Below are 26,349 nucleotides of genomic sequence, written 5' to 3' on the forward strand. Positions count from 1 at the left end.
GGTCCCTGCTCACCGCGAGATTTGTGGGCGGATTACACCGAGCCGTAACTGCCGAGACGTACCCGAGAACTTGGGTACCTAACAATAAGCCCGAGTATGGAAAAAATGACTTGCCATATCCCCACAACACAACCCACAGCGCACAAGCGCCAAAAAGCGTTGCGATCCGGTATTTAACCGAATCCTCTAGTGCTCATGATCCGATCCAGGTTCGAACTGGAGACCTTCAGTGTGTTAGACTGACGTGATAACCAACTACACCATCGGACCATTGGTTGTTGTGCCGAAATATGGCAACTACCCATCATACACCGTTGCCCAACAACATGCACGACTACACAGACCAAGGCATTGCTATCCAGTCCAGCAATCAGAACAGCCATCCCATCGCTTTGCCATTCTAGTACACAAATAGTATTTACAAGATACACAAAACGCAAAAGGAAACAAAAATGGAAGAAGCCGACCACTTTTTTATGGCCACTATCCTCTCCCCCGTCTATATCTTCTTCCCTGTGTCAAACTTCAGCTCCACGCGCCCCAACACCCAGGTGCTCACAAACACGGCGATAGCGCTGCCGAACACAATCAGCGGCTTGCGCAAGGCCGACATGAGCGGGTAGTCGTATGTGACCACCAGCTCGCGATCCCGCAATTCGTCCACCAAGTTGCGCGCATTGATGACCAGCGCGGTCCGTCCAATGGTGTCGAGGAAGGTCTTGTGGATCTCGATGCCGGCTTCGACGATGGACTGGCTGGGGATGGTGGTGTAGTATTTCACGTTTCTATCAAACCCGTTAGCACGTCTGGGGAAATGTTCCGGAGATACGGGGGGTGGCTGCATACTCCGTGCCCTCGGGCAGGATGACCCGGACCTGCACCTGCTCATACTCGACACCTTCCGGCTGCTTCGGGCCCTCGAGGAAGGGCACGTTGAGCACAAACCCGCCGGTAGCCGTCTGCCTCAAGAAGTTCTTGGCGTCCGAGTTCCACCCGATCGTGAAGGGGTACTTCCACCCGCCAAAAACGGGGTACCGCGGCTTGATCTCGAGCAGGGCCTCGCGCTTGTTGCTCCTGAACCGGGACGTCGAGACGTTGCCGATCACGTCGGTGTAGTACGGGTCGACGCTGCCCACGCGCAACGGGAACTTCATCTCCTTGAGTGCGAAGGTGCCGGAGGGCTGGTAATACTGCGACTGCTGCCACTTGACACGGTTGAAGAGCGAAGACAAATTGGCGCCGCGGTGGTGCAGAGTGTAGCGCTCCTCGAAGGCGACGTTGCCGCCCCAGTGGCTGACCTCGATGTCGCGCTCCAGCCGCGACACGTGGGTCACGGGCTTGTTAAACTCGTACCGCACGTTGACGGGCTGGACGGCGCCCGCGGGCTGTTCGTCGAACGGGCCGTACGTGAGCTTGGAGCCGAGCTTCTGCGGGAACTCTTCAACCTCGCCGCTCCCCGGCAGCTTGGTATAGTCGGGGATGGTGCTCGACGGGAATTTGACTTCGGTCTTTTGCTTGGTCGTCGTGTAGGCCGAGGGGCAGTAGGCCGAGAAAGAGAAAGACAAGTATTGCTGCTCCTCCTGCTTGATGGCTGCGGGGAGCGGCTTGTACGCCTTGAGGAGATAGTAGCTGATGCCGAGGGTCTGCTGCGCGCCAGGCGCAAGCGGCTTCGGGAGGCGGATGCGGAGGTACTGGATGTCGCTGTGACGGTCAGCTCCGAACCCTTCCCTGGCCCGCTGCGGCAGACTCTTCTTGCTTACCTCTCCTGATCAAGCTCGACGGCCTCTGCGACGAATGGCCCAGCGCTGCTGTCCTTGCGGTCCTTCACCTCCACCCCTCCGAGCCGGGACATCTGGTCCGCCGTGAACGGCACAAAGTATTCATCTTGGGCCTCCTTGTCGATATTCTGGATGAGCACGTTGATGTTCTCCTTGACGTAGTTCTTCTCGACGGAGATGATATGGACCAGATTGGCGTTCTTGAAGACCTGGGGCGGCTTGAAGGTGGCCGGGAGGGTGGTGCTGGTGGAGCTGCTCTTCCCGTCTGAGCTCGCGGCCGAGGCCAGCGACAGCAGCGCCAGGAAGGCAGAGAAGACCACCGACGTCTTCATCTTAAAAAGGGAACGGCAAGAGGTTCATGAACCTCGCGCGCCGCCAATTCGAGAGTTTGCAAAAGGACGGAATGGGCGACGAGAAGCAAGGGTTTGGCCGACGATGCACCCTTTCGAGCTTCTACACTTCTTCTGGAGCATCATCGTGGCCTTCCGACGGCAGCTGCCAGTCTCGAAAAGCTTACGTTGCCGAAACACCCCTGGTCGGCCTGACAGGGTGGGGCCACCCTGGGTCACGCTAACGGGAGCCGAAAATGATAAATTTGATTGGCCAATGCTCCTTGGTTTCCCTGAGCTTAACCCAAATGCCAACCTCATTGCACTGCAAGGGATTTCTGAAATGTTCGACTTCGGATTTCATACTTGATACAATATCTCGTACGTAGAAAATAACAAATCCGCTACTCATAGATGTCCTAGGATATGTGATTATTTTAAAGTTGAAAAAGTATACATTTCAGGCACTTTCGTTCCAAACATGACCCAAGCAAGGCGCTGTAACTACCTAGACCAAGCATCTGACCTCGGCGCAGCGCTGAATTGCTTAAATGACCCCGTACACCTTAGATACTATACAAGGTACCTCCACGGGTTCTCGCGGCCATTACTCCGTGCCGACTTTCAGTCTACTGATTTTCAAGGGCAAAGGAGACTACTAGTACTCTTCAGTGTAAGAGCCTCCAGCCCGGGCGACTATCACCGGACACGGATGGTCACCCGTTCCATACGCTACCAGACGGTCCAGTGCTCACCGATATTCCCTTCCTAGCGTGTCCGAGTAGGACGAACTTTATACGACCATACCATCAACGTCCTAAACTCGGACAGCCGATCCATCTCTTCTAGGAGGGTGTCTCGGACCACCACCGATTGTCATACCGGCCGGTGCCGTCGTACTATGTAGACGCGGCGAATCACCTAAGACAATCAGAATACAAATAGAGTGGTTTCCGTCCAAGCGGGGCGAGTCGCCATCGTTTGGTTGACACTCGGGGTGGCGAAGGGGTCATCCGCGACGTCACCAAGCTTGTTGGTTTTGCATATCGTACTGGAACTCCGGATACAGCAGCGGAGAATGTAACAGCACGCGCGGGTGCCGCTGGTGCCGTTGGTGCACGATGCCGTCGAGGAGAGTGGGATGCAGTGTGTTAAGTGGGGGTGTATAGTACATACCTAGTCAGCTGCTTCGCCAAGAGACCGCCCTTCTTCCCGGCCGACAAGCAGGTCTTGGACCGGGCGAAGGAATGGCAAACCGAGCTTGCGCCTCGGTGACGCAGATCCTCGAGGTACGAGGCATTATTTTCTCATTGGGGAGACTGGGTCGAGCAGACCGACCTGCCAGATAGCGAGCGAGCGTGATGGAGCGAGTCAGCTGTGCACATGCTCAACCTGTTGCATGAGGCGTTCACCCTGGTTTAGCACCATGCATTCTATCGGCATGCATTCTATCGGCATGCATTCTATAGGCGCCCGGACTTTGCAAATGGAGACATAAGTATGTATACACTGGGCTGTTGCCAATACATACGAGGTACTGAAGGCAGTGAGCGCTAGATGTCGATGTAGATCTGCAAGTGGTTATGGAATAGTTTGCCCAATGCATCAGATCCGAAACCAGTAACTGGAAGCGTCACCTCCCAGAGCGTAGCCCTTTATCAGTGAGAGCCAGATCAACCCTAACCCACACACTGGCCTTTGACAAGTTGCTCCTGGTAGCCCCCAACTAAAAAAGCCTAAGCGTTGGGGTGCGGGGTAGCTATTGCCTGCCCGCTACCCTCCTATCTCGGTCTCGATCTGTCGCGAGAATCCCTGCCTTTTTGGAACAGCTGAGTGAGAAGTCAGCGCCGCGTCGACTCCTTCGTACTAGTGAAAAAAATCGAAACCAAAAACCAAAGGCACTTTTCAGCATCCTAGTACGGATCAACAACAAGCGGACAGAGTTTGTCACTAAAGTCAGCAATGGTGGGCCTCGGACCAAAGCCGCCTCCCTCTAGGAAGGGTACCGGTAAGTGTAACCTTGAGCTGCTCCGCTCGTCATTACTGCCTGATCACCCCGCTCTTTGGTGTTGCGATACACAAGTACCCTTTTTTGACCTGTGGTCTGGAGTGGTGGGTGGGAGGCAACTCGTGCTTCGCGTTCCTCCCTTGCCTTATGTGAAAGGCCCTCTTTTTTTTCTTCTTTTTCTTCCGTCCCGGGGTAGTGTGGCACGCGAGACGGGAGCAAGCAAAGCACGGGAAACCGGAATTCACGGCGGCCTTAAAGCGAAGCCGCTATGGAAGCGACCTGTGACATCACACCCGCCTTCGTATCTTTCTTCTCTGCACTCTGCCCGATCTTATTCTCTCACTCCACCTGACCCTTGTGCTTATCCCCTAACGGTCGACACGATTTTGCACTATTTTATGTTTTTTTTTTTTTTTCCCTGCTCCCCTACCTAGCTTGGTTGTGTAGGGGAAAGGAAATCCAATAACCCCGAAGCGGTCGGAATGGCAACATTTGGAATTTTGAGGAAATTGCCCAACTGCAACCAAACCATACCTGACTGCGCCCGTGCTTCGACCCTGTCCCTCTCACAAAGGCGCCTCTCATTCGCTCTTCCAACCTCAGCATTCCTATTCCATTATTCGGCGAGGGCAAGGCACTGTGTGCCCGGCGCCCCTTCATCGACGACTGACCATGGCTGTAGGCACGCTCGCCGATGCGCCCAAGGACCTTATCAGTGAGATCAAGCACCTGGAGGAGCTCTTTACCGTCGACACGGCCAAGCTAAAGGAGATCACCAATCACTTCGTCAATGAGCTCGCAAAGGGTAGGTGACTTGTTCAAAGCAGACAATAATAGAATCAACTGCTCGGCCTGATGCTGACTTTTTGTCGTCTCCCAGGGTTGAGCGTGGAGGGGGGTAGTATCGTAAGTCGATCTTGGCATACCCGCGGGGAGGACGATGGATGCTGACAGCGGTAAGCCCATGAACCCAACATGGGTCATGTCGCAACCTACCGGCTATGAGACGGGCAGCTACCTGGCCCTGGACATGGGCGGCACCAACCTGCGCGTCTGCCAAGTCACTCTGACGGAGCAGAAGTCCGAGTTTGATATTATCCAGTCGAAGTACCGCATGCCGGAGGAGCTGAAGACGGGCGACGCAGAGGAGCTCTGGGAGTACATTGCCGACTGCCTGCAGCAGTTCATCGAGACGCACCACGGCGACGTGTCCAAGCTGGAGAAGATCCCCCTTGGCTTCACTTTCTCGTACCCGGCCACCCAGAACTACATCGACGAGGGCATCCTGCAGCGCTGGACCAAGGGCTTCGACATTGCCGGCGTCGAGGGCCGTAACGTCGTGCCCATGTTTGAGGCCGCCCTCGCCCGGAGGGTGAGTTGAATCGGGCGGGCGAGGAGGGCGATTCGGAAACCTACTAACACTTGTCTCAGGGAGTGCCGATCAAGCTGACGGCTCTCATCAACGACACGACTGGTACCCTCGTTGCCTCGGCCTACACCGACCCTAAGATGAAGATCGGCTGCATCTTCGGCACGGGCTGCAACGCTGCCTACTTCGAGGACTTCGGGTCCATTCCCAAGCTCGCGCACGTAGACATCGCACCCGACACGCCCATGGCGATCAACTGCGAGTGGGGTGCCTTCGACAACGAGCACGTGGTGCTGCCGCGGACGCCCTATGATGTCGCCATCGACAGGGACTCTCCGCGCCCGGGCCAGCAGGCGTTTGAGAAGATGATTGCGGGCCTGTACCTGGGCGAGATCTTCCGCCTGGTCATGGTCGACCTGCACGACAAGAAGGATGTCAACATCTTCGCAGGGCAGGACGTCTCCAAGCTCCGGAAGCCGTACACCCTGGACTCATCCTTCCTGTCAGCGATCGAGGAGTAGGTGGCACCGCCTTTCTCTGTCGCCCAAAGGAAAGCTCTTGTGGCTAATCTGTGCAGGGATCCGTTTGAGAACCTCTCCGAGACGCTCGAGCTCTTCCAGAACAAGCTGAACATCAGCCCCAGCCTGCCCGAGCTGGAGCTCATCCGGCGCACCGCCGAGCTGATTGGCACCCGCGCAGCCCGTCTCTCGGCGTGCGGCGTCGCTGCCATCAGCATCAAGAAGGGGTACAAGACGTGCCACGTGGGCGCCGACGGCTCCGTGTTCAACAAATACCCGCACTTCAAGGCCCGCGGCGCCCAGGCGCTCCGCGAGATCCTCGACTGGCCCGAGAAGAAGGACCCTAAGGAGGAGGATCCCATCGAGATCCTGGCTGCTGAGGACGGCAGCGGTGTGGGTGCCGCCCTGATTGCCGCGCTGACTCTGCAGCGTGTTAAGGCGGGCATCATGCACGGCATCCTGAACAAGGAGAACTTTGTGTAGGCGTCCCCCTGGCCGTTCTTTGAGGAAAGTCTTGGGAGGGGACTGCATGAATGCACGCATTGAAAAAAGGATTCAGCTTCGAGACATTTGCTCCGGGGTTGCAGTCACAGCTTCCCAACACCGGCACGGCATACTCGCTGGGGGTCATAGGCTGCTGGGACCAGGATTCGATCGTGGGAACTTTAGCCGGCTCTAGCGGAAAAAGAACGAAAACCAAGCAGCCGACAGCCATCGTTTTGGTCGATTTTAGGGTAAAACATGCTACCAATGCTAGTCTGATGGCAATGCAAAAATACAATGCCGCCGTCCCCCGTACGGGGCCTACCCACCCACTCCTTTTGCAAACCCTTCCTCGTCCACAGGATAGGACCCAAGAATTTTCCCAGACCACTACCATTCCCCTTCTTACTTTGGATGTTTTGTAATTTTTTTTGTCTCCATCATTGACTTCTCGCTTGCTCTTCCAGCTCCGCAAGCTCATCTTGCCTCACCTTCTCAGCAACCTCGAGGGCGGCCTTGAAGGTATCAATCAGCTCCTGCTCGTCCTCCAACCCGACGCTCACGCGCACCTGCTCGGCCTTGGCGCCGTAGGTGCGCAGGTAGGCAGCGGCCTCGGGGTCGGTGCCCCAGATGGCGTCGTTGAATGGGAAGGCGAGCGTGTGGTGCGCGCCGAGGTGGGGCCCGTGGTACACCGAGAGGTTGTCGTAGAAGGCCCGCGCTACCCGCAGCGAGGCGAACTCGATGGCCAGTAAGCAGCCGTAGCCGGGCTCGAAACCAACTGTTGTTCTTCTTCCGTCTCCGTCCCCGTCTTGCTGGCCTCCCACAAAGGCATCGTGGGGGCGCATCACGGCCGCGTAGTTGGCCGCGGTCGGGGTGAAGGGCGGGTAGAGCACGGCGGCGACGGGGCAGGCCTCGGCGGAGGCGGAGGCGGAGGCGCGGGACCGGCGGCGGTAGTCGTCCAGGAAGGTGGCGAGGGCGAGGGCGTTGCGGTTGAGGACCCGGGAGCGGGCGACGTAGGAGCGCGCGTTGGCGAGCAGCCTGGCGGCGTCGGCGTGGAAGTACTCGTTGCGGAACTGGGCGGCCAGGGCGGACCGCAGCACGGCGTGGTGCGGTGACGAGGGAGGCAGGACGACGGAGCCACCCATCACCTGGTCAGGGGGGGCCAGTTTAGCTCAGGGATCACAAAGGGAAACAAGAAAAAGAGAAGAAAAAAGAATGAAAGGAAAGAAAGAAAGAAAGAGAAGGGAAGGTTTTGTTACGGAAAGGGGGGGGGGGGAGAACATACGTTGGCATAGCCGCTGACAGACTTGGTGATGGAGGTGACGATGGCGTCGGCGAACGGGGAGACGTCGATGTTGCAGAAGGAGCCGATCGTGTCGTCGATCACGACGGGGACGGAGTACTTGTTGGTCTGGTGCGGCCCGTGTTTTCTCAGCAAACCGCCCGAGGAAGGAGAGCAAGCAGAACACAAGGGAATATGTCGAGAGAGAGAGAGAGAAAAGGAAACTCACCACCTCCCTCAGCCGGACCAGATCCACGCTCACCAGGATCGGATTGCTGGGGAACTCGGCAAACACGTACGCGACCTTCCTCCCGGCCGCCTTCTCCCCCTCCAGCCAAGCCTCCAGCGCCTCCATGACGTGGCCGTCGGGATCGCACCGCCCAAAGTGCTTCATCCCGGCCTCGTTCTCCGTCATCAGGTGCCAGGTGTTGTGGAAGACGGACCCGAGCACCACCACGGTACCCTTACCCCCGCGGGCCTCCAGCAGCGCCCGGTGCAGCCGGTAGATGGCCGCCATCCCGGTCGGGTAGAGCCACACGTCCTCCGCGGTCACCCTCGCGCCCTTCTTCCCATCCCCGTCCGCCTTCCCTTCGCCGTTCCCTTCCCCGCCGTTCCCTACCCCGCCATCCCCATCATCCCCAGCCGCGGCCCCGTTCGCCACCAGGTCGGCGATCCGCCTCCTCAGCGCCACGTGGGCCTTGCCGAGCGGGAGGAACGTCCCCTCCGGAGGAGGCACCACCACCGCCGCCGCCGCCTGACCCTCGCCCTCGCCCGCGCCCGCGGCGCCGCCGTCTGGAGAGAGACGAAGAAGGGTCGCCCCGTCGGCGCGCCACGGCAGGACCCGGGCGCGGCCGGCCCGGACGGCGGGGAGCAGGGCGGCGGCGAGGCGCGACGAGACGCCCGTGCCGTAGTTCTGCCACACGCCGACGGCGCCGGGGGCGCGCGCGAGCGGGTAGCCGACGGCGAACAGGCGGACCACCACCCCGTCGCTCTCCTCCTTCCCTCCTTCCTCCTCCTCCTCCTCCTCCTGCTGCTGCGGCTCGGGCGGCGGCAGCGGCAGGGTCAGGGGGATGTCGACGGCGCGGAAGAGCAGCTCGGCCGGGGCGATGCGGTGGTCCGTGCCGGCCGCCTTGTTCTGCCGGTGCGACGAGCTCGCGAAGGCGACGGCGGTCTGGAGGATGTCCGGGTCTGGCGGCCCATATACAGTATTCTTTTTTTAGTCCTTCATGGGTGGCTCATGTCGAGGGGAGTAAAGTAAAGGAAAGAAAAGAGAAGAGAAAGGCAGGAAGGAGGAAGGGGAAGAAATAAAAAAAGAAAGAAAAGAAAGAAAGAAAAAAAGAAAACGTACGAACAAAGAGGATCAGGCCATGGGTCTCGGGAAGGTCCAGAAGCGGGTGCAGAGCAGTTGATAGCTGGACGAAGGTTAACATGTATGTAAATAAATAAACATCCAGCGTTGCACAGGGGAAGAAAACAAAATGGCGGGGGATGAGGGAGGAGGCGACGCACCTGGCGGACCTCGCACCACGGCCCGAAGCGCGGGTAGATGGAGGAGAGCTTGCTGAGCAGTTCGGGGTCCCCACGGCGCAGCGCCTTGGCCGTGTCCCAGCCGGGAATGTGAAAAGTGATGTTGTGAGGGGCCTCGGGTGGGAGTGAGTGGCCCAGCTCGGTGTTGATCTGTTTGATTGGCATTTTTTTTTTTCGTTTTTGTATTTCTTTTCTTCCCCCTCGGCTCTTTTTTTTTTTTTGTTTTGTTTTGTTTTTTTTGTTTTCTTTTTACGCGCTCCGTGCTCAAGGAAAAAAAATTATATAATTGGGGACCCGGGCTATGAAGTAAAAAGGCAAGAGACACGCCTGTAAAATGTAACTATAAGCCGCCTTGAATATTAATCAGAACCCATCACGGCGGGTCAAGTGAAATGTGGATGTCAAGTGTGTTGCTATAATCCGTACTGACATGTCCGATGTCGCATGGGGACTCTGCCGAGCATCTCCGGCTGTATGTGGCCCAGACAGCCCCTAGGGGCCTGGGAGCCCCCCAAGTGGAGAGAGGTCGGGAGTCATGACAAGAAGTGAATTCCCAAGGGACCCCGAATTGACGCCATTGTTAAGATTCTAGGCGTTCCGCGGGATGAGGAAAGCCATCTCTCCTTTCTTTGGACCGAACTGTGACGAACATTAACATCGGACGGCGGGGTCTGTCCCATGGAGTGGAGTTCCCAGAAGGGACGATACCGTGTGCTTGTGTTCGTCTGGTGCCCACCCTTGGGCCACCCTACGACTGAGAGTTGGGAATGTTGTGATAATGATGCTCGTTGTTGCTACAAGGTAGTAAACAGTAAGATCATACAGTCTAGTGTATGTACATACATACTCGGATGCAGATGAACCCCTGAGTGAATGCCCCCTTGCTTTCCCCTGCTTTGCCCAAAACAGCTACCCGAAAAGGACCAGACCTACTACACCAGGACTATGCCATGCGATTATACGGACGTATATGAAGGTTGGCGACCCGCGCCCGGCATCCTATGAACTACCACAACTCCCTCTTCTTTCCCTCAAACGCAAAATTCAGCGCGACCGCCACAAATAGCGCGACGCACAGCACGGTCGGCCCCACCTTGTCATAGTACCGCGCCACCCTGTGCTCGCGGATGGCACGGCTCCGGTACAGGTAGATGGCCACCGAATAGCCCAGCGACAGCAAGGCTAGCACCGTAAACGCGCCCGCCGCGACAAACGACAGCTTGTTGCCCTGCTCGGTGCTGAAGTTGAGCAGCGTCACGGCGATGGTGCCGATGTAGATGGAGTATTCCAGCTGTGTGGAACGAAGTCGGTCAGTTAGCCCACCTTTGTCAACAACAAAAACGGAACAAACGACGAAAAAAAAAAAAAAAAGGGGGGGGGAGGGGAGGGCGCGGGGGAAGCGTTACCCATCCTAAGAAGGTCCTCTCGGCCGCAAAGTAGACCTTCGGTTCCACGCGCACGGGAACATATATCTTCTTCCCCTTGGGCGCCTTGAACCGCCTCTGCTGAATCTCTCCCGTTCCCAGGAGCGACTCGAGCCTGGCGCTGCGGGGCATCTCGGTGGCCCGCGGGCGCGGCACCAGCGCCTTGAGCAGCCACCAGGTGCCCCGCGCGGCCGCGTTCAGCGACGTCGACATGCGCGTCCGGTAATACGTCCAGCCGCCGACGCGCCGCGCCTCTTCCAGCCTGTCCTCGTCGTCCTCGTCTTCGGAATCGTACAGGTACGTGTCCTCGCCCGGGGGCGGCCGGTCGACCGTCTGGTCCTCGACATCGGCCGCCGTCGAGCCCGCCGCGCGGCCGTTCCTAACAGCGGTAATCGATGCGCCGGCAGACTCCCCCGTCTGGCCGGTCGAGGTCACCGGCCGTTGGTCGTCGTCCGAGTCGTAGTCGTCGTCGTCGTCGTCGTCGTCTTCGTCTTCCGAGATCGACGTGGTCGCCGAGTTCTCGAGCCTCTTGATGCCGAAATCGTGCGTCACGGGCTTGCGAATGTCGACGTCCATCTGGGGCATCCAGTACGGGAGCAGGTGGATCCTGTCGGGGAAGAGGGAGGCGACGCCGTGGATGAACTTGCTAAACTTGGGCACCGCTTCGACGAGATGGCTCGAGGTCAGCTGGCGCACCCACTCCGGCGGTTCCTGGCCGAGCTGGGTCTGCAGCTTGACCTCGAGGATGGCGTAGGGAAACCGGACGATATCTCCGGGAGGGAGTTGGGAGAAGGGGTAGTCGACGCCAATGTCCATGCGGCGCCAGTTGTCCCCCGACCTCCTCGTCCCGTCCAGGTTGTCCTCACGGATCATGGTGAGCTCCGTGTCGAGAGAGATACGCACGCGCGCGTCGGCGGGCAGCTGGAACGCGGTGCGGTGGTAGAAGGACCGGCACACCGGCTTGTAGCCCTTCTTGAGGACGGACCACTGGATCTCGCGGGCCAGCCTCTCGTCCTCGGCAATGGCCTTCTCCGACTTCTTGCCCTCCTTGCGTGCCTTCTCGAAGATGGCGGCCGGGAGCAGCTCGCCCCGCATGAAGGCGTTCACGTTCTTTTCCTTGAGCGAGAAGCGCGCCTTGACCGACTTCTCGCCCGTCCAGTCCTCCCGGTGCGTCTTGCGCTCGACGAAGACGGTCTCGTTCTGCATGCCGCCGTACCAGCGCAGCCGGATGGCCTCGGCGCCTTCCGTCTTCTTGAGCCGGCCCTCGTACAGCTCCCACGTGTCCGGGTTGTCGTAGTAGATGGATGTGATGGCCGAGTCTTCCTCCTCAAACTCCTTGCTCGCGTTGAACACCAGGACGGGCAGGTGCTTGAGGATGATGAGCTTGAGCTCCGTCACGTTGTCGGGATGCACCCAGTATTTGGTCGTGTGGCGGATGAAGTTGGCCTGGCTCCCTCCGGCCGCGCTGTCGCCCTTGGCGGGATTTCCTCTCGTTCGGACGAGGTCGTAGAGCTTGGAGAGCTTGACCACCGAGGCGTCGTAATTCTCCTTATAGAACGGCTTCGCCTTGAGCCGAGTGTCGAAGACAGGCCTGAGGTGCCACCCGGTCATTTTCTGTGTTTTTTCGGACGTGTTAGAGCAACCTTCTCCTTCTCTCTCTTCCTCTCCTGTGCGCGGCGTCCCGCAGTGTTCGGCCGAACCAACTCACGTCATGTTTCTTGATGATCTTGTAGAAGCCCGTGTAGTTGAGCTGCACGAACTTGGCGAGGTCGTGGACGTCGGCGATGATGTCGCTCAGGTCCTCCTCGAGCAGCATGAACTCCTCCTCGGTGGGGCCTTCCTGGCCGAGGCCGCGCTCGTTCAGGCGGTTGACGACGTCGCGGACCTCGCGCTCGCTGACGGCGATGCGGCGGGAGATCTCCATCGCCTTGACCTGCTGCTTGGCATGCACCTTGTCGAGCTCGGCCTCGAGCTTGCTGACGAAGCGGCTCTCATCCTCCTCGGTCCACTCACGGCTCAGCTGCTTACCGGGCCTCGCGCGCTCGTCGCCGGGGGGCAGGATGCGCCCGCTTGGCTGCTTGAGATCTGCCTTGAGGCCGTCGTAGTCGATGTAGTACCATTGGTACTCTCGGATCACGCTCGACCGTAGTTGCTCGCCGAACTTCATGGCGATCGCTGCTGCCGGGAGGAGCTCGCCAGATGGAATGTCCGGGTGCGGATTGGGGATGTGGATGTGGATGCGGATGCGGATGCGGATGCGGATGCGTGCAATCGATGGGGAAGCGTCTCGAGGTCGTGGACGATCAGCACCGGTCCGATCCACCCACAGGGGGTGCTAGCTCCAGTGGTGAGGTCAATTGTTTCTGTGGGAAAGCATCTAGCGTAAAAACAGCGTCCGTCCACTTACACTAATTAAGAGGTCGCCACTGTTGGCCAAGCCCTGCCTGTTTCTGATTCTAGATCCCTGACGCCCTCGGAGTTGTAACTGGTGTATGGTATGTGTCGCAGCTCCACCCGTCGTTTGCCGGGCTCGAACCGAGTCACCTGTTCAGGGTCAACTCTGTCTCGTTTCTTTTTTTTTTTCCTCAGACCCGTGTGAAACCTCGTCAGACACCGACTTTAGGTTGAGACATGTCGACAGCTTCAATCTGCATCTGACGACGATGTGACCCAGCCGCCATACATACCGGCAGAGCTCGTCGCGGAGCACGTGTGCAGGTGAGCTCTGCGATTGGAGAATTGGAGAACTCAGGTTTGGGGCAGGCGTGTGGGGTAGCCTGGAATGGTCTGGGCATGACGTTAGCGGCAACCCGTTAACGAGCGGCTTGTGGCCTTTCACTCAGAGGATGCACCAACCACAAGCAGCTTCCGAAGCCCAGCTGCAGACAGGGCTCGATCGCCGGACCCCAGATTTCAAAATTTGGTGCAGTGGTGAGGGGCAGGCAGCAAGATAGAGGGGCACAACTCGACGTCTTCGATCACACTACTGTGTACGGAGTAGATCCCATCAATTTGCCGTGCTCTCCCGCCCCAATTTTTTGCTTACGACGGGTTGTGTGGACTGCAGCTGCCGGACTTATCAGTCGCTGTGTGCAAAACTTTCCTTTTGGTTAAAAAAAGGAATAAAAAAGAACGAAAAAGAAAAGGCAAAAAAAAAAAAAAAAACAATTGGAAAAAAGAAAGACTGTATCATCCGCCATCTCTCACCATCCCTCCTCCCACTCGAAAAATGGCAGCCTCGCAAGCCGCCCCGCCAGACGACAGCATCTCGGCCCGCATCTCCCCCACGTGCCCGCCCGAGACCCAGCGGGTGCTGACGGCCGCCTGGGCCCACGACCTCGCCGCCGTCAAGAAGCTGCTCGACGCGCCGGGGAAGGCGAGCGTGCAGGACCCCACGACGGGCGAGACGCCGCTGCACGCCGCCATCCGCTCGTGCGGGCCCCGCTCCGACGGGAACGACGGGAACGACGAGAACGAGGACCCCGCCGACCTCGAGGCCGCCGCCAAGGTCGTCCACGAGCTGCTGCTGTGGGGCGCCATCTGGAACGACGTCGACGACCGGAACGAGACCCCCGGCTGCGTCGCCCACCGCCTCGGCAGGACGGACTTGTACAACCTGTGCGTCGAGGCCGGCGTCAGGGCCGAGATGCTGTTTGGGCTGATGGAGGGGTACGAGGAGCTGCGCAGCGCGGACGGGGAGGAGGAGGGCGAGGACGCTGAAGTGGTCGACATCGACATGGATGCCGACGCCGGTGCGGACACGGTGATGGTGGGCGAGGACGGCGACGAGGCGCCACAGCTGGTAAATGTCGAGTCTAACGGGCAAAACGGGACGGCGGCAGGAAAAGACGACGAAGAAGAGGAGGAGGAGGAGGACAATAAGGAGGAGGATAATAAGGAGGAGGAGGAAGGAGGGGAGAAGCAAGTGGAGGAGACGGGGGCAGAGGAACCACGGTTCCGGCCGCCAAGACCCGACACAGAGGCCGAGGTGACCTCGGAGGCGTACTTGCGGTCAAAGCTGACATATTCCGATGGAAAACTTGTCGACGACAACGGCAACGGTGTCATGATGGCCTGGGAGACGGATATCATGCGCCGCAGTGTCGAGGCCTTGCTGCCAAACAAGGAGCCGGGGAAGAGGATTCTCAACATTGGGTTCGGCATGGGTATAATCGACACCATGTTTGCCGAAACGAAGCCGTCCAAGCACCACATCATTGAAGCCCACCCAGGCGTCTTGGAACACATCTCGCGCCCTGGCTCCAAGTTCGGCGCCGCCTGGGAGGAGAGCGGCCCGGCTCCGGGCGCATTCAAGGTGTACAAGGGGAAGTGGCAGGAGGTTTGCCAACAGCTGCTGGCGGAAGGGCAAGTATATGACTCCGTGTACTTCGACACCTTTGGCGAAGATTACTCCCAGCTGCGCCTGTTCTTTACCGAATTTATCCCCGGCCTTTTGGACGGCCAAGGCAGGTTTGGCTTCTTCAACGGCCTCGGTGCCGATCGCTTGGTGTGCTACGACGTGTACACCAAGGTCGTTGAGTTGCACCTCGCTGATGCGGGTCTGGATGTCGATTGGGAAGTAATAGATGTCGATATGTCGAACCTGGCAGAGGCTGGCAAGGGCGAATGGGAGGGGGTGAAGCGGAGGTATTGGACACTAGACAGTAAGCACACCCCCCTTTTCCGGTCCTTGACGAGGGCCCCGAGGGTGCCACGCCCTATTACTCGCAAAGTGGCCGTCTTGGCCGTCCCTGTCACTTGTGGGACGTATACGTTGACGGAGAGTCTGGGATTTCTAACGTCTTTCAGAATATCGCCTGCCGACTTGCACATTCCTAGGTTGAAACACCCGATCCTAGCACCATTGATTCCCAGCAACAAAGCGCCGAGAAGGCCAGAAACGAGCAATGCTCGCGGAGACCCCACAACGGGCGCGGGCCCCAGTACGTACTTTCTGCCGGCCTCACTCATGGCTGGCTGGTCGGGGCATGCCCGTATATTCACAACCTCCGGGCGGAGGAGCGCGGAGAGTGCAGATGGCAAACTTGCAGATGGTCACGCTTCTGGCATCTCCTACAAGAGTACAAACAATGGCCATCCGGGTCTTCTGCTGCGAGATCAGTCCTCCGAACGAATGCAACGCTGAAGCATCCCGTGCATCTTCCTCATCCCTCTCAGGCTTCCTCCTGTTTACATCGGTGAACTAGTACTAGTATTGGGATTGAGATGATGCCGAAACGGAAATGACGACAAGCGTCTCTCTCAAGATGGAGTAATTGTAGCCCCTCTTTTACTAGTTGACGAACTCGCGTTTGCTAAAGGGGGTTACTCCTCGACTAACGAAACGGCTCACGAAGACACTGACCAGTTCCTGTCGTCCGGATAGGAGGCCAACATGGTGAGAAAACGGCCATCCTCCGCGGTGTATCTAGCAGCCCCTTTCCATGTGGTTCTATCATTTGTTGAAAGGGCCTTTCACGCCTGCAAAACGGTATCCTGGCAGGAGACCGAACACACACTGGACAGTCCTACGTGCTGGCGGTCTCAACAGGGCTCGCCCTATTGACTAACAACGATCCAGCCAATAGGCTGTGTATGAACACACTACAAGCACCAACTGAGCAACAGAGGAAGACCATGGGCAAGGACTAGTGAGAGTGTAGATCTTATACATGAGATATGTAATTCCTGTTTCTGTCTTCTCCCCTTTTACAAGTTTCATCCAGAAGACGGGATTTGAGATATTGGAGGCCTGCCGAGTCTCACCCAGGTGTGGGACAATGGTCTATTTGTAAAAAAAAAAAAAAAAAAGAAAAAGAGAAAAAAAAGAGAAAAAAAAGGGAGGGGAGGGTGTAGGAGGTGTGGCCACAGCTTCATGCTGGAAATCAATCGCTGAACGGAAATGGCTACTCAAGTCAAGGATGTCTGCCAAGCTAGTGATTATGCTTCATCAGTGGTTCAGACATCAGCCAGACACTGCTGCTCCTTCATACAAGACCTACGTATATGTACAAAGAATGGTACATACTCGCTCACATGAGACTGCTCCTCCCCCCAATCTCCATGCTCCCTTGCCCGTCCTTCATGTCTCCACTCCTGCCGACCACAAACTCGTGATAGATCTTCTCCAAGCGCCTCCGCTCCTCGACGCTGATACTCGCCCGCGTACCCTCGAGCGCCTTGACCAGGTGCTCCCAGCGGATAACCACCTCCGCATTGCCGGAACTGCTACCAGAGCCGCTGCCGGCCGTCACATCGCCATTGGAGAGACCGTTCACAGCGCCGGACGCGGCGGCAGGACCCTTGGCGAGCTGCTGCTTGGCGCGTTTCTTGGCCAGCCGGATTCCCTCCAGCTTGCTGGCGATCGCGGCCTGTTCGGCGAGTTGCGCCGCGCGGGTGCGGGGCGCTGAGGTTGCTGAGCTGTCGCCAAGTGCGGCGGCATCGTCCTCGCCATAGCGGAACTGGACAAAGTTCTTGGATGCCGCGGAAGCAGACAGGGACTTCTTGGCCCCGCCGCGACGGGCATTGCTGGCGCCTGCGGACTGCTGTTCCCGATCGTTGAGCACGTCGTGGATGGCTTCCAGCTGGGCGTTGGACACCAGAGCCTGGAGGTCCGCCCCGGAGAAGCCTTCGGTGCGGTGGCCCAGCTCGAGCATGTGCTCTTCCGAGCCCCAGACTTCGTCGGCGACCTTGACTTTTTGGGCCAGCGCCCTGATGATGTCGAGACGGTCCTCTAGAGTGGGGAAATCGCAGAGCAGGGACTTGTCGAGACGGCCCGGCCTGAGCAGCGCGGGGTCGATCAAATCCGGGCGGGAGGTCGCCGCGAGGACATAGACGCCTGACAGGCCCTCGGCACCGTCCATTTGGGTCAGAAGCTGGTTGACGACGCGGTCCGTGACGCCCGTAGAGTCGTGGCCACGCTTTGGGGCGATAGAGTCGAACTCGTCAAAGAAGAGGACGCAAGGCTTGGCGGCCGAGGCGCGCTCAAAGAGGTCTCGGACGCTCTTTTCAGAGGCGCCGATGTACTTGTTGAGGATCTCGGGGCCCTTGACGCTGATGAAGTTGAGGCCGCACTCGCCTGCTACGGCACTAGCTAGAAGGGTCTTCCCGCAGCCTGGATAACCGTAGAGGAGCAGGCCAGAGCGGAGGCGAAGTGGGCATTGGGCGAAGATGGGTGCGTACTTGGTTGGATACTGGAGCGTCTCGAGGAGGACCTTGCGGGTTTCTTTCAGCCCGCCAATCGAGGCGAACGTGGTGGTTGAGCTCTGGAGCGTGACATTGCGTAGTGAGGCTGGTGTGAAACCCTTGAGGGCGTTATCAAAGTCGGCACGGCTAAGACGAATAACGCTTGCGTCGGCATCTGGTGACTCCCCGACAGTGCGGCTCAGCGCCTCGTTGCGCGCTCTCGAGATCAGCGGGATCAGATCCCCTGGCATATACCCATCCGTCTGCCCGGCAATATCGAGGAAGTCAAGGTCTTCATCCAGGACGAAACCGCTGGGTTTGTGGCCGGAGGATTTCCGGGCTGGCCGGGCCGGGCCGTCCATCCATCCGTCTCCGTCTCCCTCTGCGGCGCTACCATCTGCCGTCGTCGGGCGGCTACCGTCGTCGCCCCCGGGCTCTACCACCTCCTCTGGGGAGACAGACCCCTGTTTGGTGAGCGCCTCCATAATGCGCCGCCTGGTTTCCTTATCAGGGGCACTCAGATCAACGATCTCGCGGACAATGTGGCCACCGACCAAGACGTTGTGCAGCGAGTCCTTGCCCTGACAGGTGGCCAGCAGCACCACATTGCTATCTCGGCCGCAGTACTGCCTGACCATGGCGCAGATGGCCTCGCTAATTTGCCGACTCCGGCCGTTCTCGTTGCCCACCTGCAGTTCGGTCTCAGCCGGGCAGAGACGATCAAGGTCGTCCAGGATGACCACCGCCCTACCGCCGAGCCGCGCACCCCAGCTGGCAGCCATGAACAGCCGGGTAAGCGTCTCTTTGATGGTGGATATCCGGCTTTCGTCATTGACAAGTCTGGTGCAAGGAAAGTAGGTCGTGTGGTAAAGCTGCTCAGAGCGCAGCGCACGCACCACCGCCCGAGCAACCGACGTCTTGCCGGATCCTTGACCGCCGGTCAGCAGCACGGAAGACATGTGCGAGAGATGCGACTTGAGCTTCCCCAACAGCGAGTCGATGCCAACCAAGAGAGTATCGGACGATTCCACCTGGTCAGTCTCGAAATCAGAAAACCACGTAGGTTTTGGAACCGGCGGTTCGACCACAATTGGAAGCTTCCATTCGGAGCCAAGGATCCAGCTCAGGGCCTTCTTCCCTTGTCCTTGTGGCGCTGCAGACGGCTCGAACCGCACAATAGCCCCCTCCCAGCCTCGGGGGCATCTAAGGCCGTCGTGCACGCCGAGGACCTGGCCGTCTGTGAGCGGCCCCAGGAGCAAGCCGTTTCCTTCTGGCCCGTAGATGTGCTTCACCTGGTTCGCGGCCTCGTCTTTCTCAGCTTTGGATTGGCCACCAAATTTGAGACCCGAGAACTGGGCTGGCTTCGTCGACTGGAAAGGGTAGATCTTGAGTTTCTGAACCGGTTCGCGAGAGATGCCGTCCTGATCTGACGCCTTCCGGGGCACCTGGGCTGGGGCGGGTTCGATCTTGACCACGCCGCCGACCATGCCTTCGCACCCAAGCGCGGCGCAGAGAGACGAGGAGAGCGCGATTGTTTGGCCATCGGGGGGCTCGTCCCACGGCAGAAGGGAGGCGACGATTTTCGTGGATGCCTTGGCTGCAGGATCTGCTTCCTGCGGTTGACTCGCCGGGTCAAGCGGTAGTTGAAGGCCGGCGGGCCGAACAACGCTGACCGACACCCATTTGACTGACTTGAGGTCCTTCCCAGACAGCAGATCGCGATCAACCCAGACGCTAAGCGCTTCCACCGGCGCCTCGTCGTCAAACCATTCCTGGCAACTCTTGCGGTCAACGCCCCTGAAGAACAGAACCGGCTTCTTCTCCTGCCGCGCACTCTTTCTCCTAGCCGTGCTCGTCGAGCTCTTTCCACTCTTGCGCGATGCGCCACCCACACTCCTATCGTCTCTGCTACTGCGCTGTTTCTCCCGCGTCTTGGGGGCCACAATGACTTCAGCGTCCGGGGCGATCTTGGCGAAGGGTGTATTGGCGGGGGGAGCAGGCTCTAGAGATAGAATCTTGATGTTTGCGGTAGACGTGGGCGACAGATGCAGGGTTAGCGGGTGCGTGTAGGTGCCGGGTAGGCGTGACTGCGCAGCGTAGGCGGGGTTTGGGACGGCGCGGATCTGGAACAGCAGGTTGTCCTCCAAGAAGGTGCCGTGCAGCTCGATCATCTCCCAGTCATCGGGCGTCAGGGGCTCAATGTTGACGGTGTGGACCATGGGCGGGTCGAAATGAAGCGTCACTGTGACTTTCTGGCCGTCGGTCAATCCCAAGTTGGTCGCGAGGGTGGCATCCAGCTCAACGGCGCCCGCATCCTGGTCGCGTGCGTCCCGCGCACTGCCGATGCCGTCCCTGCCAACGATCGGGGCGACTCTCCGTTTGCTCGACATTCCAGTCCACCCAAGGAATATGTGCTTGATCGAAGGGTTGTTCTCCGGGTCCGGGTTGCCGCCCGGGGTAGGGGCGCGGGCGCGGTACCGGAGTTCGACGACGACATTTTGGGCGGGCTAGAGACAGGGCACGAGCACGTCAATTGCATGCTTCCGTACCGGATGTGGGTAGGGCTCCTCCTACCGTATTGGCATTAGACAGCAGCGATGCCAGCGACGGGGGGAGGTTGACGAGGCAGTTCTGCAAATGCACCAGCGAGAGCACGGCAGGCGCCTGCATCGGCGCCATTTCCGTGCGCGCGGACCCGGCTATCGGGTGTGTTGTCGCCGGAGAGGGGAGAGAGGGGGGTTTGGGGTTGGGGCTTTGTTTTTCTTTTTCCCTTCTTGCCGATCGTTTGTGTTGGAGGAGGTACTAGTCAACAGTGTTGCACTTTCTTCTGAGCATGAGGCATCTCAAAAGAAGAAGGAATGATTCAACCATTCGTCCCGCTTCGGCTCGGCGCATGTAGCCTCGGGGGCGGGCAGCTTCGAACGGGGCAGCTTCCCGGCAGTTTGCATGTGCCGAGGCAAGGACCACAACTCCGGCGGCCCTGCAGGGCTCCCTGCTGAGGCTGCTGAGAGGGAGAGCGGGCCCTCGGCTACCCACACCAGCCGCTCGTGCCAGCAACGCGGCGCACACCTGGCGCGCAGCTGTCATTCTGCATGTTAGTTAAATGATCCCTGGCCCAAAACGCGCGAAAAAGCGCGTCAGGCCTTCCTGGAACGCGTCCACCCCTGTCACCGGCCGCCCAGCCTCCCGCACCCGCTGGCACCCCAAGCAAAGCGCCTGCTTTATGTTTTCTTATCGCACGCACAAACCTAGCGTACCTACCTACCCACCCTCGTCAACCACCACCGTTACCGCCATCTTCACCACCAAACCACCGCCGGTCCCGGGCAGAGGACGATTGCAGTCGCAGCCATGGCGCTCCTCCAGATGAAGGCGCCTGTTGACTACCAGGTGCAGCAGGGTAAGTAACCAAACGAACCAACGATAAAAACAAAACCCCTTGCATGTTTCCTTTCCTCTCAATTCTGACATTCGAGTGCTCAGCCGCGTTCGAGAGCTTCCTCTCCGACTTCAAGACCTCCCCGCAGGAGACCATCACCCATGCGCTGGGCAACATCAACATTGACGAGGACGACCTCAGCGACGAGTATGACTTTATGGACGAGGACGACGATGCCCAACAAGAACGCCGCCGCCAGAGAGTCCAGAAGCAGCAGCCCCGCCACAAGTACCGCGAGATGCTCCAGCAGCTCGCCGACAGGAAGATCAGTCAGGTGGTCATCGACCTAGACGACCTCTACTCGTACGAGAAGGAGTTGAACGAGGGTCTCAAGCTGGTCGAATGGATCGAGCAGAACACGAAGCACTACGTCGAGATCTTCTCGAGGGCCGTCGATAAGCTGATGCCCGAACCGAGCCAAGACATCACCTTCAAGGACGACGTCCTCGACGTCCTCATGGCGAACCGCAGACAGCGCAACCAGATGCTCGAGGGGATCGCCGACAGGGAATCCGACCCGACCATCCTGAACGACCAGTACCCTGCGCAGCTCACCCGGCGCTACACCCTCGTCTTCAAGCCGAGGACCTCGACCCCGGAGAACCCGGTCAAGGCGTTGTCGGTCCGCCAGGTCCGCGGTGACCACCTGGGCCACCTCATCACCATCCGCGGGATCGCGACCAGGGTATCCGACGTCAAGCCCATCGTCCAGGTCAGCGCCTACACGTGCGACCGCTGCGGCTGCGAGATCTTCCAGCCCGTCACCGACAAGCAGTACGGCCCCCTGACGCTGTGCCCGTCCAGGGACTGCAAGGAGAACCAGGCCAAGGGCCAACTGTATCCGTCGTCGAGGGCATCCAAGTTCCTGCCCTTCCAGGAGGTCAAGATCCAGGAGCTGGCCGAGCAGGTGCCCATCGGCCAGATCCCCAGGACGCTGACGGTCCTCTGCTACGGCAGCCTGGTCAGGGAGGTTAGCCCCGGCGACATCGTCGATATCAGCGGCATTTTCCTCCCCACTCCATACACCGGCTTCCAGGCCCTACGTGCCGGCCTTCTCACCGACACGTACCTCGAGGCGCACCACGTTGTCCAGCACAAGAAGGCATACGAGGACATGGAGATCGACCCAATCATCATGCGCAGGATTAACAAGTTCACCCAGGCGGGGAACCAGTACGAGTACCTCGCCAAGTCCATCGCCCCCGAGATTTACGGCCATCTCGACGTCAAGAAGGCCCTCCTCCTGCTGCTCGTCGGCGGCGTTACCAAGGAGGTCGGCGACGGCATGCGCATCCGTGGCGACATCAACATCTGTTTGATGGGCGACCCCGGTGTGGCCAAGTCGCAGCTGCTCAAGTACATCTCCAAGGTGGCCCCGCGCGGCGTGTACACGTCGGGCCGCGGCAGCAGCGGCGTCGGTCTGACGGCCGCCGTCATGCGCGACCCGGTCACGGACGAGATGGTCCTCGAAGGCGGCGCCCTGGTGCTTGCCGACAACGGCATCTGCTGTATCGACGAATTCGACAAGATGGACGACAACGACCGCACGGCCATCCACGAGGTTATGGAGCAGCAGACCATCTCCATCTCCAAGGCCGGCATCAGCACCACCCTCAACGCGCGTACCTCGATCCTGGCTGCCGCCAACCCGCTCTACGGCCGCTACAACACGCGCCTCTCCCCGGTCGAGAATATCAACCTCCCCGCCGCCCTCCTCTCCCGCTTCGACATCATGTTTCTCCTCCTCGACACGCCCAGCCGCGAGACCGACGCCCAGCTGGCCAAGCACGTCGCCCACGTGCACATGCACAGCCGGCACCCCGACCTGGGCACCGCCGACGGCGTCGTCTTTAGCCCGCAGGAAGTCCGCGCCTACGTCGCCCAGGCCCGCACCTTCCGCCCCGTCGTGCCGCAGGCCGTGTCCGAGTACATGGTCAAGACGTACGTGCGGCTGCGCAACAACCAGCGGCGGGCCGAGAAGCGCGCGGCCGCCGGGGGCCGGGACGGGCAGGCCAGCAACAACTTTGGCCACACGACGCCGCGCACGCTGCTCGGCGTGGTGCGCCTGGCGCAGGCGCAGGCCCGGCTGCGCTTCAGCAACACGGTCACGCAGGAGGACGTGGACGAGGCGCTGCGCCTGGTGGAGGCGTCCAAGGAGAGCCTGGCGGCCACGGACGAGCGCGCCGGCGGTAGGAGGGCGCTCAACGCCAGCAGCAAGATCTACAACCTCGTCAAGGGGCTCGCCGACAGCGGGGCCTGCCGCCCGGACGACGTGGACGAGGACGATGAGGATGCCGACGGACAAGGCTACGGCGTCGAGATGAGCCTGCGCAAGGTCAAGGAGCGCGTCATTGCCAAGGGGTTCACCGAGAACCAGTGGCTGGCCGCATTGGAGGAGTATACCGAGCTAGATGTGAGTCTTTCCAATTGTTTTTATTTCCCCTTTTCTTTTCTCTCTTTACTGACTCGCGATGCGCTTCTGTAGGTCTGGCAAACGGCTGGCAATGGTACGCGGTTGGTGTTCATCACGGCGGGCAATGGCGAGCGGGAGGGGAGCGAGGACCTGTGAGCGCTCGCCACTGGTCCCAAGATATAAAGATGGTTGTCTCGTTAATTCTCAGTTTGGGTTGCATCTTTTTTTCCTCTCTCTGTGGGTTTGGGGTCGATCTACGTGTCACTTCGGCGTTCTTAGGGAAGGTCAATTTTTACGGAAAGCGAATGGCTTTGTTTTGGCTCCGTCTTAGTGCATTGAAGGACTCGATTGTTGATAGATGTGAATATGAAACGGGGGCCAAGGAATCTTGATCAACCTTGTGTGCCCGGAATTGCCAACTTGCCGATTATTCGAGCCGACTATTCGAGCCAATGTTAGGCCGCGGCCTGCTCAGCCACGGGATTCTCTCTCTCTTTCTCTCTCTCTTTCTCTCTCTCTCTCTCTCTCTCTCTCTCTCTCTCTCTCTCTCTCTCTCTCTCTCTCTCTCTCTCTCTCTCTCTCTCTCTCTTCCTCTCTCTCCCTAGACTTCCAGCCCCCTGGTTCGAGAGCGGCGCCGCCACGGACGTGGAGGTCAGACTTGCCTCTCACAAATAATACAGATTTGGATTTCTACATAAGCGTCTCTATACACGCACACACACGCACACACACCCACATACAAAACACCCTTCGGTAGAGTTACACAGTTGTGGCGCGTAGTCGCCGCCCATTCCCCTCCTCTTCAGATGCGCATCGTCAGGAGCGCGGCCCGTTCCATCTCGCCGACGACGCCGTGGCCGGCGAGGGTCCACTTCTCGGTCACGGTGCGCTCGTTGACGGTGGCGCGCAGCATGCCGCTGGCGGCCCAGTACTCCATCAGGGCGCGGGCCTCGAGCTTGTCGAGGCCGCCGAGGCGGAGGACCTGGACGGAGCGCAGGACGGCCTCGACGCGCTCGTCGTAGCCGCGGAAGTAGGGGTCCTTCTGGGGCACCCGGACGCCCGGCACGTCGGCGCGGAGGCGCTGCTCGGCCTCGCGCTGGGCCAGGGCGAGCTCCATGCTCGGGGCGCGGGGCGCGTTGCTGCGGCTGGTGGCGGCGAGGACGGCGCCGCCGCCGGGGAAGTGCGCGCCGCCGCCGAGGGCGTTGGCGAAGAGGCGCAGGAGCGCCAGGTCGTGCGAGTGGATCAGCTCAAAGGACGGGGAGCGGTAGTCCGACACCTTCATGGCGTGGGCGAGGCCGTCCAGGCTGATGAGGATGGGCGGGCGGCTGGCGCCCCTGGCCGTCAGCTCGTTCCAGAGCGCCTGGAAGACGGCCCAGGCGTTGTCGGGCTCCTTGGCCAGGTTGGCGAGGGTGAGCAACGGCGTGTTGGCGGAGATGTTTTGCGGCAGCTGCGGGTGCGCCTGCGTGGTGTACGTCTTGGAGAGCACCTTCTCGTTGGCCCGCCGGAAGGCCTGGATCAGCTTCAGGACGTAGACGGGTTGCATGTACTGGACCGGGTCGGTGCCCGGGATTGGGGCATATTCGGTGCAGGCGGTGGTGAGCTCTTGGGCTGAGAAGGGGGGGAAACGAAAAAAAGAAGAGAGAAGAAAAGATGGTTAGCTAACCGATAATCCAATGTTGGTTCGATTCATTACGTTGAGTTATGATAGTATGGGGTTTGCAAAACACACCTTCTGGGAAGTGGAGGACGATCCAGTCGTTGAGGAAGGCATGAGACATGGCCTGCAGCAGCATCAAGCTCTTGCCGGCCACCTTGTCGCCCGTCACGACCAGGCGCAGGATCTGCCTGTTGGCGGCGGCTTCCTGCATCCGGTTCGTCAGGTCGACCGTCTCCTTGCGCACCAGGACGGCCGGCTTCCTAAACATGCCCCAGCACTGTGTCGGCTTGAAGGCCTCGCTGGCGCGTAGCTGATCCTGCAGCTCCTCGGGGAGGGCCATGACCTTGGCGATGTTCTCCGAGGTGGCCAGGTCGGCCGGGCCGAGGTCGGTCAGCCACGGCACGGGGATGGCGTTGTCATTGCTGAGAGTGATGCGCTTGCGGTAGGCCTTGCGCTCGCCCGGCAACGGCGGTCTCCCTTTCTCGGCGATGCGGTCCTTTTTCTTGAATTTGCCCAGCTGCAGCTTCTTGCCTGCCCTCTTGGAGGCGGGCTCGTTCTGGGCCTGCTTTGGCTTCGCATTCGCCGAGGTCGTCGAGAAGGGCGCGGGCCGGGAGGCGGCGATGGGAGCGGCGATGGGAGCGGTGATGGGAGCGATGGAAGCGATGGGAACGATGGGAGCGCGAGCTCGAGGCACCGAGACTGGAACCCTTGCCGATGGCCGCACGAGGCAGCGCAGGCAGTTCGGGGCCGACATGGTTGTGCCGCTGTGTGTCTTGTCGTCTCTGTCGGCAGCAGTGGGCTCTATTGCATCGTGGGGTGCCGTCCGAGTCGCCAATGGCTGCCGGCCGGAACTGCTCAAAATCTCTGGAACAAATCGCCGAAACAAAATCGGACAAGGGACGCGTGAAAGGTGTAGCACGGGCCACGCCCACGCCAA

The 26,349-nt window shown here is 59.6% G+C and overlaps 8 protein-coding genes and 1 non-coding gene across 9 annotated transcripts; 3 read left to right on the top strand and 6 right to left on the bottom strand.

Annotated features, from left to right (window-relative positions):
* Positions 1-196: 196 nt before the first annotated feature.
* Positions 197-270, bottom strand: MYCTH_t40. The gene has a single exon. It is a non-coding gene; the product is annotated as a tRNA-Val (tRNA).
* Positions 271-319: 49 nt separating this feature from the next.
* MYCTH_2295750 (uncharacterized protein) lies at positions 320-2,303 on the bottom strand. Its single transcript, XM_003659065.1, has 3 exons — positions 1,761-2,303; positions 847-1,701; positions 320-785 (listed from the first exon to the last, which is right to left on the bottom strand). The coding sequence occupies exons 1-3, from the start codon at positions 2,108-2,110 to the stop codon at positions 500-502; spliced, it is 1,491 nt and encodes a 496-aa protein (XP_003659113.1). The 5' UTR covers positions 2,111-2,303; the 3' UTR covers positions 320-499.
* Positions 2,304-4,533: 2,230 nt separating this feature from the next.
* MYCTH_2295756 (uncharacterized protein) lies at positions 4,534-6,807 on the top strand. Its single transcript, XM_003659066.1, has 5 exons — positions 4,534-4,920; positions 4,996-5,021; positions 5,077-5,487; positions 5,547-6,001; positions 6,062-6,807. The coding sequence occupies exons 1-5, from the start codon at positions 4,788-4,790 to the stop codon at positions 6,483-6,485; spliced, it is 1,449 nt and encodes a 482-aa protein (XP_003659114.1). The 5' UTR covers positions 4,534-4,787; the 3' UTR covers positions 6,486-6,807.
* A 118-nt stretch (positions 6,808-6,925) lies between these two features.
* Positions 6,926-9,459, bottom strand: MYCTH_2141686 (uncharacterized protein; the record flags this gene model as incomplete). The annotated part of the gene is made up of 5 exons (XM_003659067.1): positions 6,926-7,633; positions 7,771-7,896; positions 7,997-8,955; positions 9,116-9,179; positions 9,277-9,459. The coding sequence occupies 5 exons, from the start codon at positions 9,457-9,459 to the stop codon at positions 6,926-6,928; spliced, it is 2,040 nt and encodes a 679-aa protein (XP_003659115.1).
* A 673-nt stretch (positions 9,460-10,132) lies between these two features.
* MYCTH_2295763 (uncharacterized protein) lies at positions 10,133-13,078 on the bottom strand. The gene is made up of 3 exons (XM_003659068.1): positions 12,427-13,078; positions 10,701-12,332; positions 10,133-10,585 (listed from the first exon to the last, which is right to left on the bottom strand). Exons 1-3 carry the CDS (start codon positions 12,883-12,885, stop codon positions 10,301-10,303), a joined length of 2,376 nt encoding a protein of 791 aa, XP_003659116.1. The 5' UTR covers positions 12,886-13,078; the 3' UTR covers positions 10,133-10,300.
* Positions 13,079-13,873: 795 nt separating this feature from the next.
* MYCTH_2295764 (uncharacterized protein) lies at positions 13,874-15,838 on the top strand. The gene is made up of 2 exons (XM_003659069.1): positions 13,874-15,382; positions 15,528-15,838. The coding sequence occupies exons 1-2, from the start codon at positions 13,948-13,950 to the stop codon at positions 15,560-15,562; spliced, it is 1,470 nt and encodes a 489-aa protein (XP_003659117.1). The 5' UTR covers positions 13,874-13,947; the 3' UTR covers positions 15,563-15,838.
* Positions 15,839-16,577: 739 nt separating this feature from the next.
* On the bottom strand, positions 16,578-20,877 carry MYCTH_2295767 (uncharacterized protein). The gene is made up of 2 exons (XM_003659070.1): positions 20,478-20,877; positions 16,578-20,410 (listed from the first exon to the last, which is right to left on the bottom strand). The coding sequence occupies exons 1-2, from the start codon at positions 20,580-20,582 to the stop codon at positions 16,751-16,753; spliced, it is 3,765 nt and encodes a 1,254-aa protein (XP_003659118.1). The 5' UTR covers positions 20,583-20,877; the 3' UTR covers positions 16,578-16,750.
* A 267-nt stretch (positions 20,878-21,144) lies between these two features.
* Positions 21,145-24,286, top strand: MYCTH_2295768 (uncharacterized protein). The gene is made up of 3 exons (XM_003659071.1): positions 21,145-21,303; positions 21,387-23,755; positions 23,828-24,286. The coding sequence occupies exons 1-3, from the start codon at positions 21,255-21,257 to the stop codon at positions 23,909-23,911; spliced, it is 2,502 nt and encodes an 833-aa protein (XP_003659119.1). The 5' UTR covers positions 21,145-21,254; the 3' UTR covers positions 23,912-24,286.
* A 33-nt stretch (positions 24,287-24,319) lies between these two features.
* On the bottom strand, positions 24,320-26,292 carry MYCTH_2295769 (uncharacterized protein). Its single transcript, XM_003659072.1, has 2 exons — positions 25,485-26,292; positions 24,320-25,363 (listed from the first exon to the last, which is right to left on the bottom strand). Exons 1-2 carry the CDS (start codon positions 26,164-26,166, stop codon positions 24,558-24,560), a joined length of 1,488 nt encoding a protein of 495 aa, XP_003659120.1. The 5' UTR covers positions 26,167-26,292; the 3' UTR covers positions 24,320-24,557.
* Positions 26,293-26,349: the final 57 nt, after the last annotated feature.

Source organism: Thermothelomyces thermophilus, chromosome 1, assembly GCF_000226095.1.
Source record: "Thermothelomyces thermophilus ATCC 42464 chromosome 1, complete sequence".
Classification (NCBI taxonomy): domain Eukaryota; kingdom Fungi; phylum Ascomycota; class Sordariomycetes; order Sordariales; family Chaetomiaceae; genus Thermothelomyces; species Thermothelomyces thermophilus.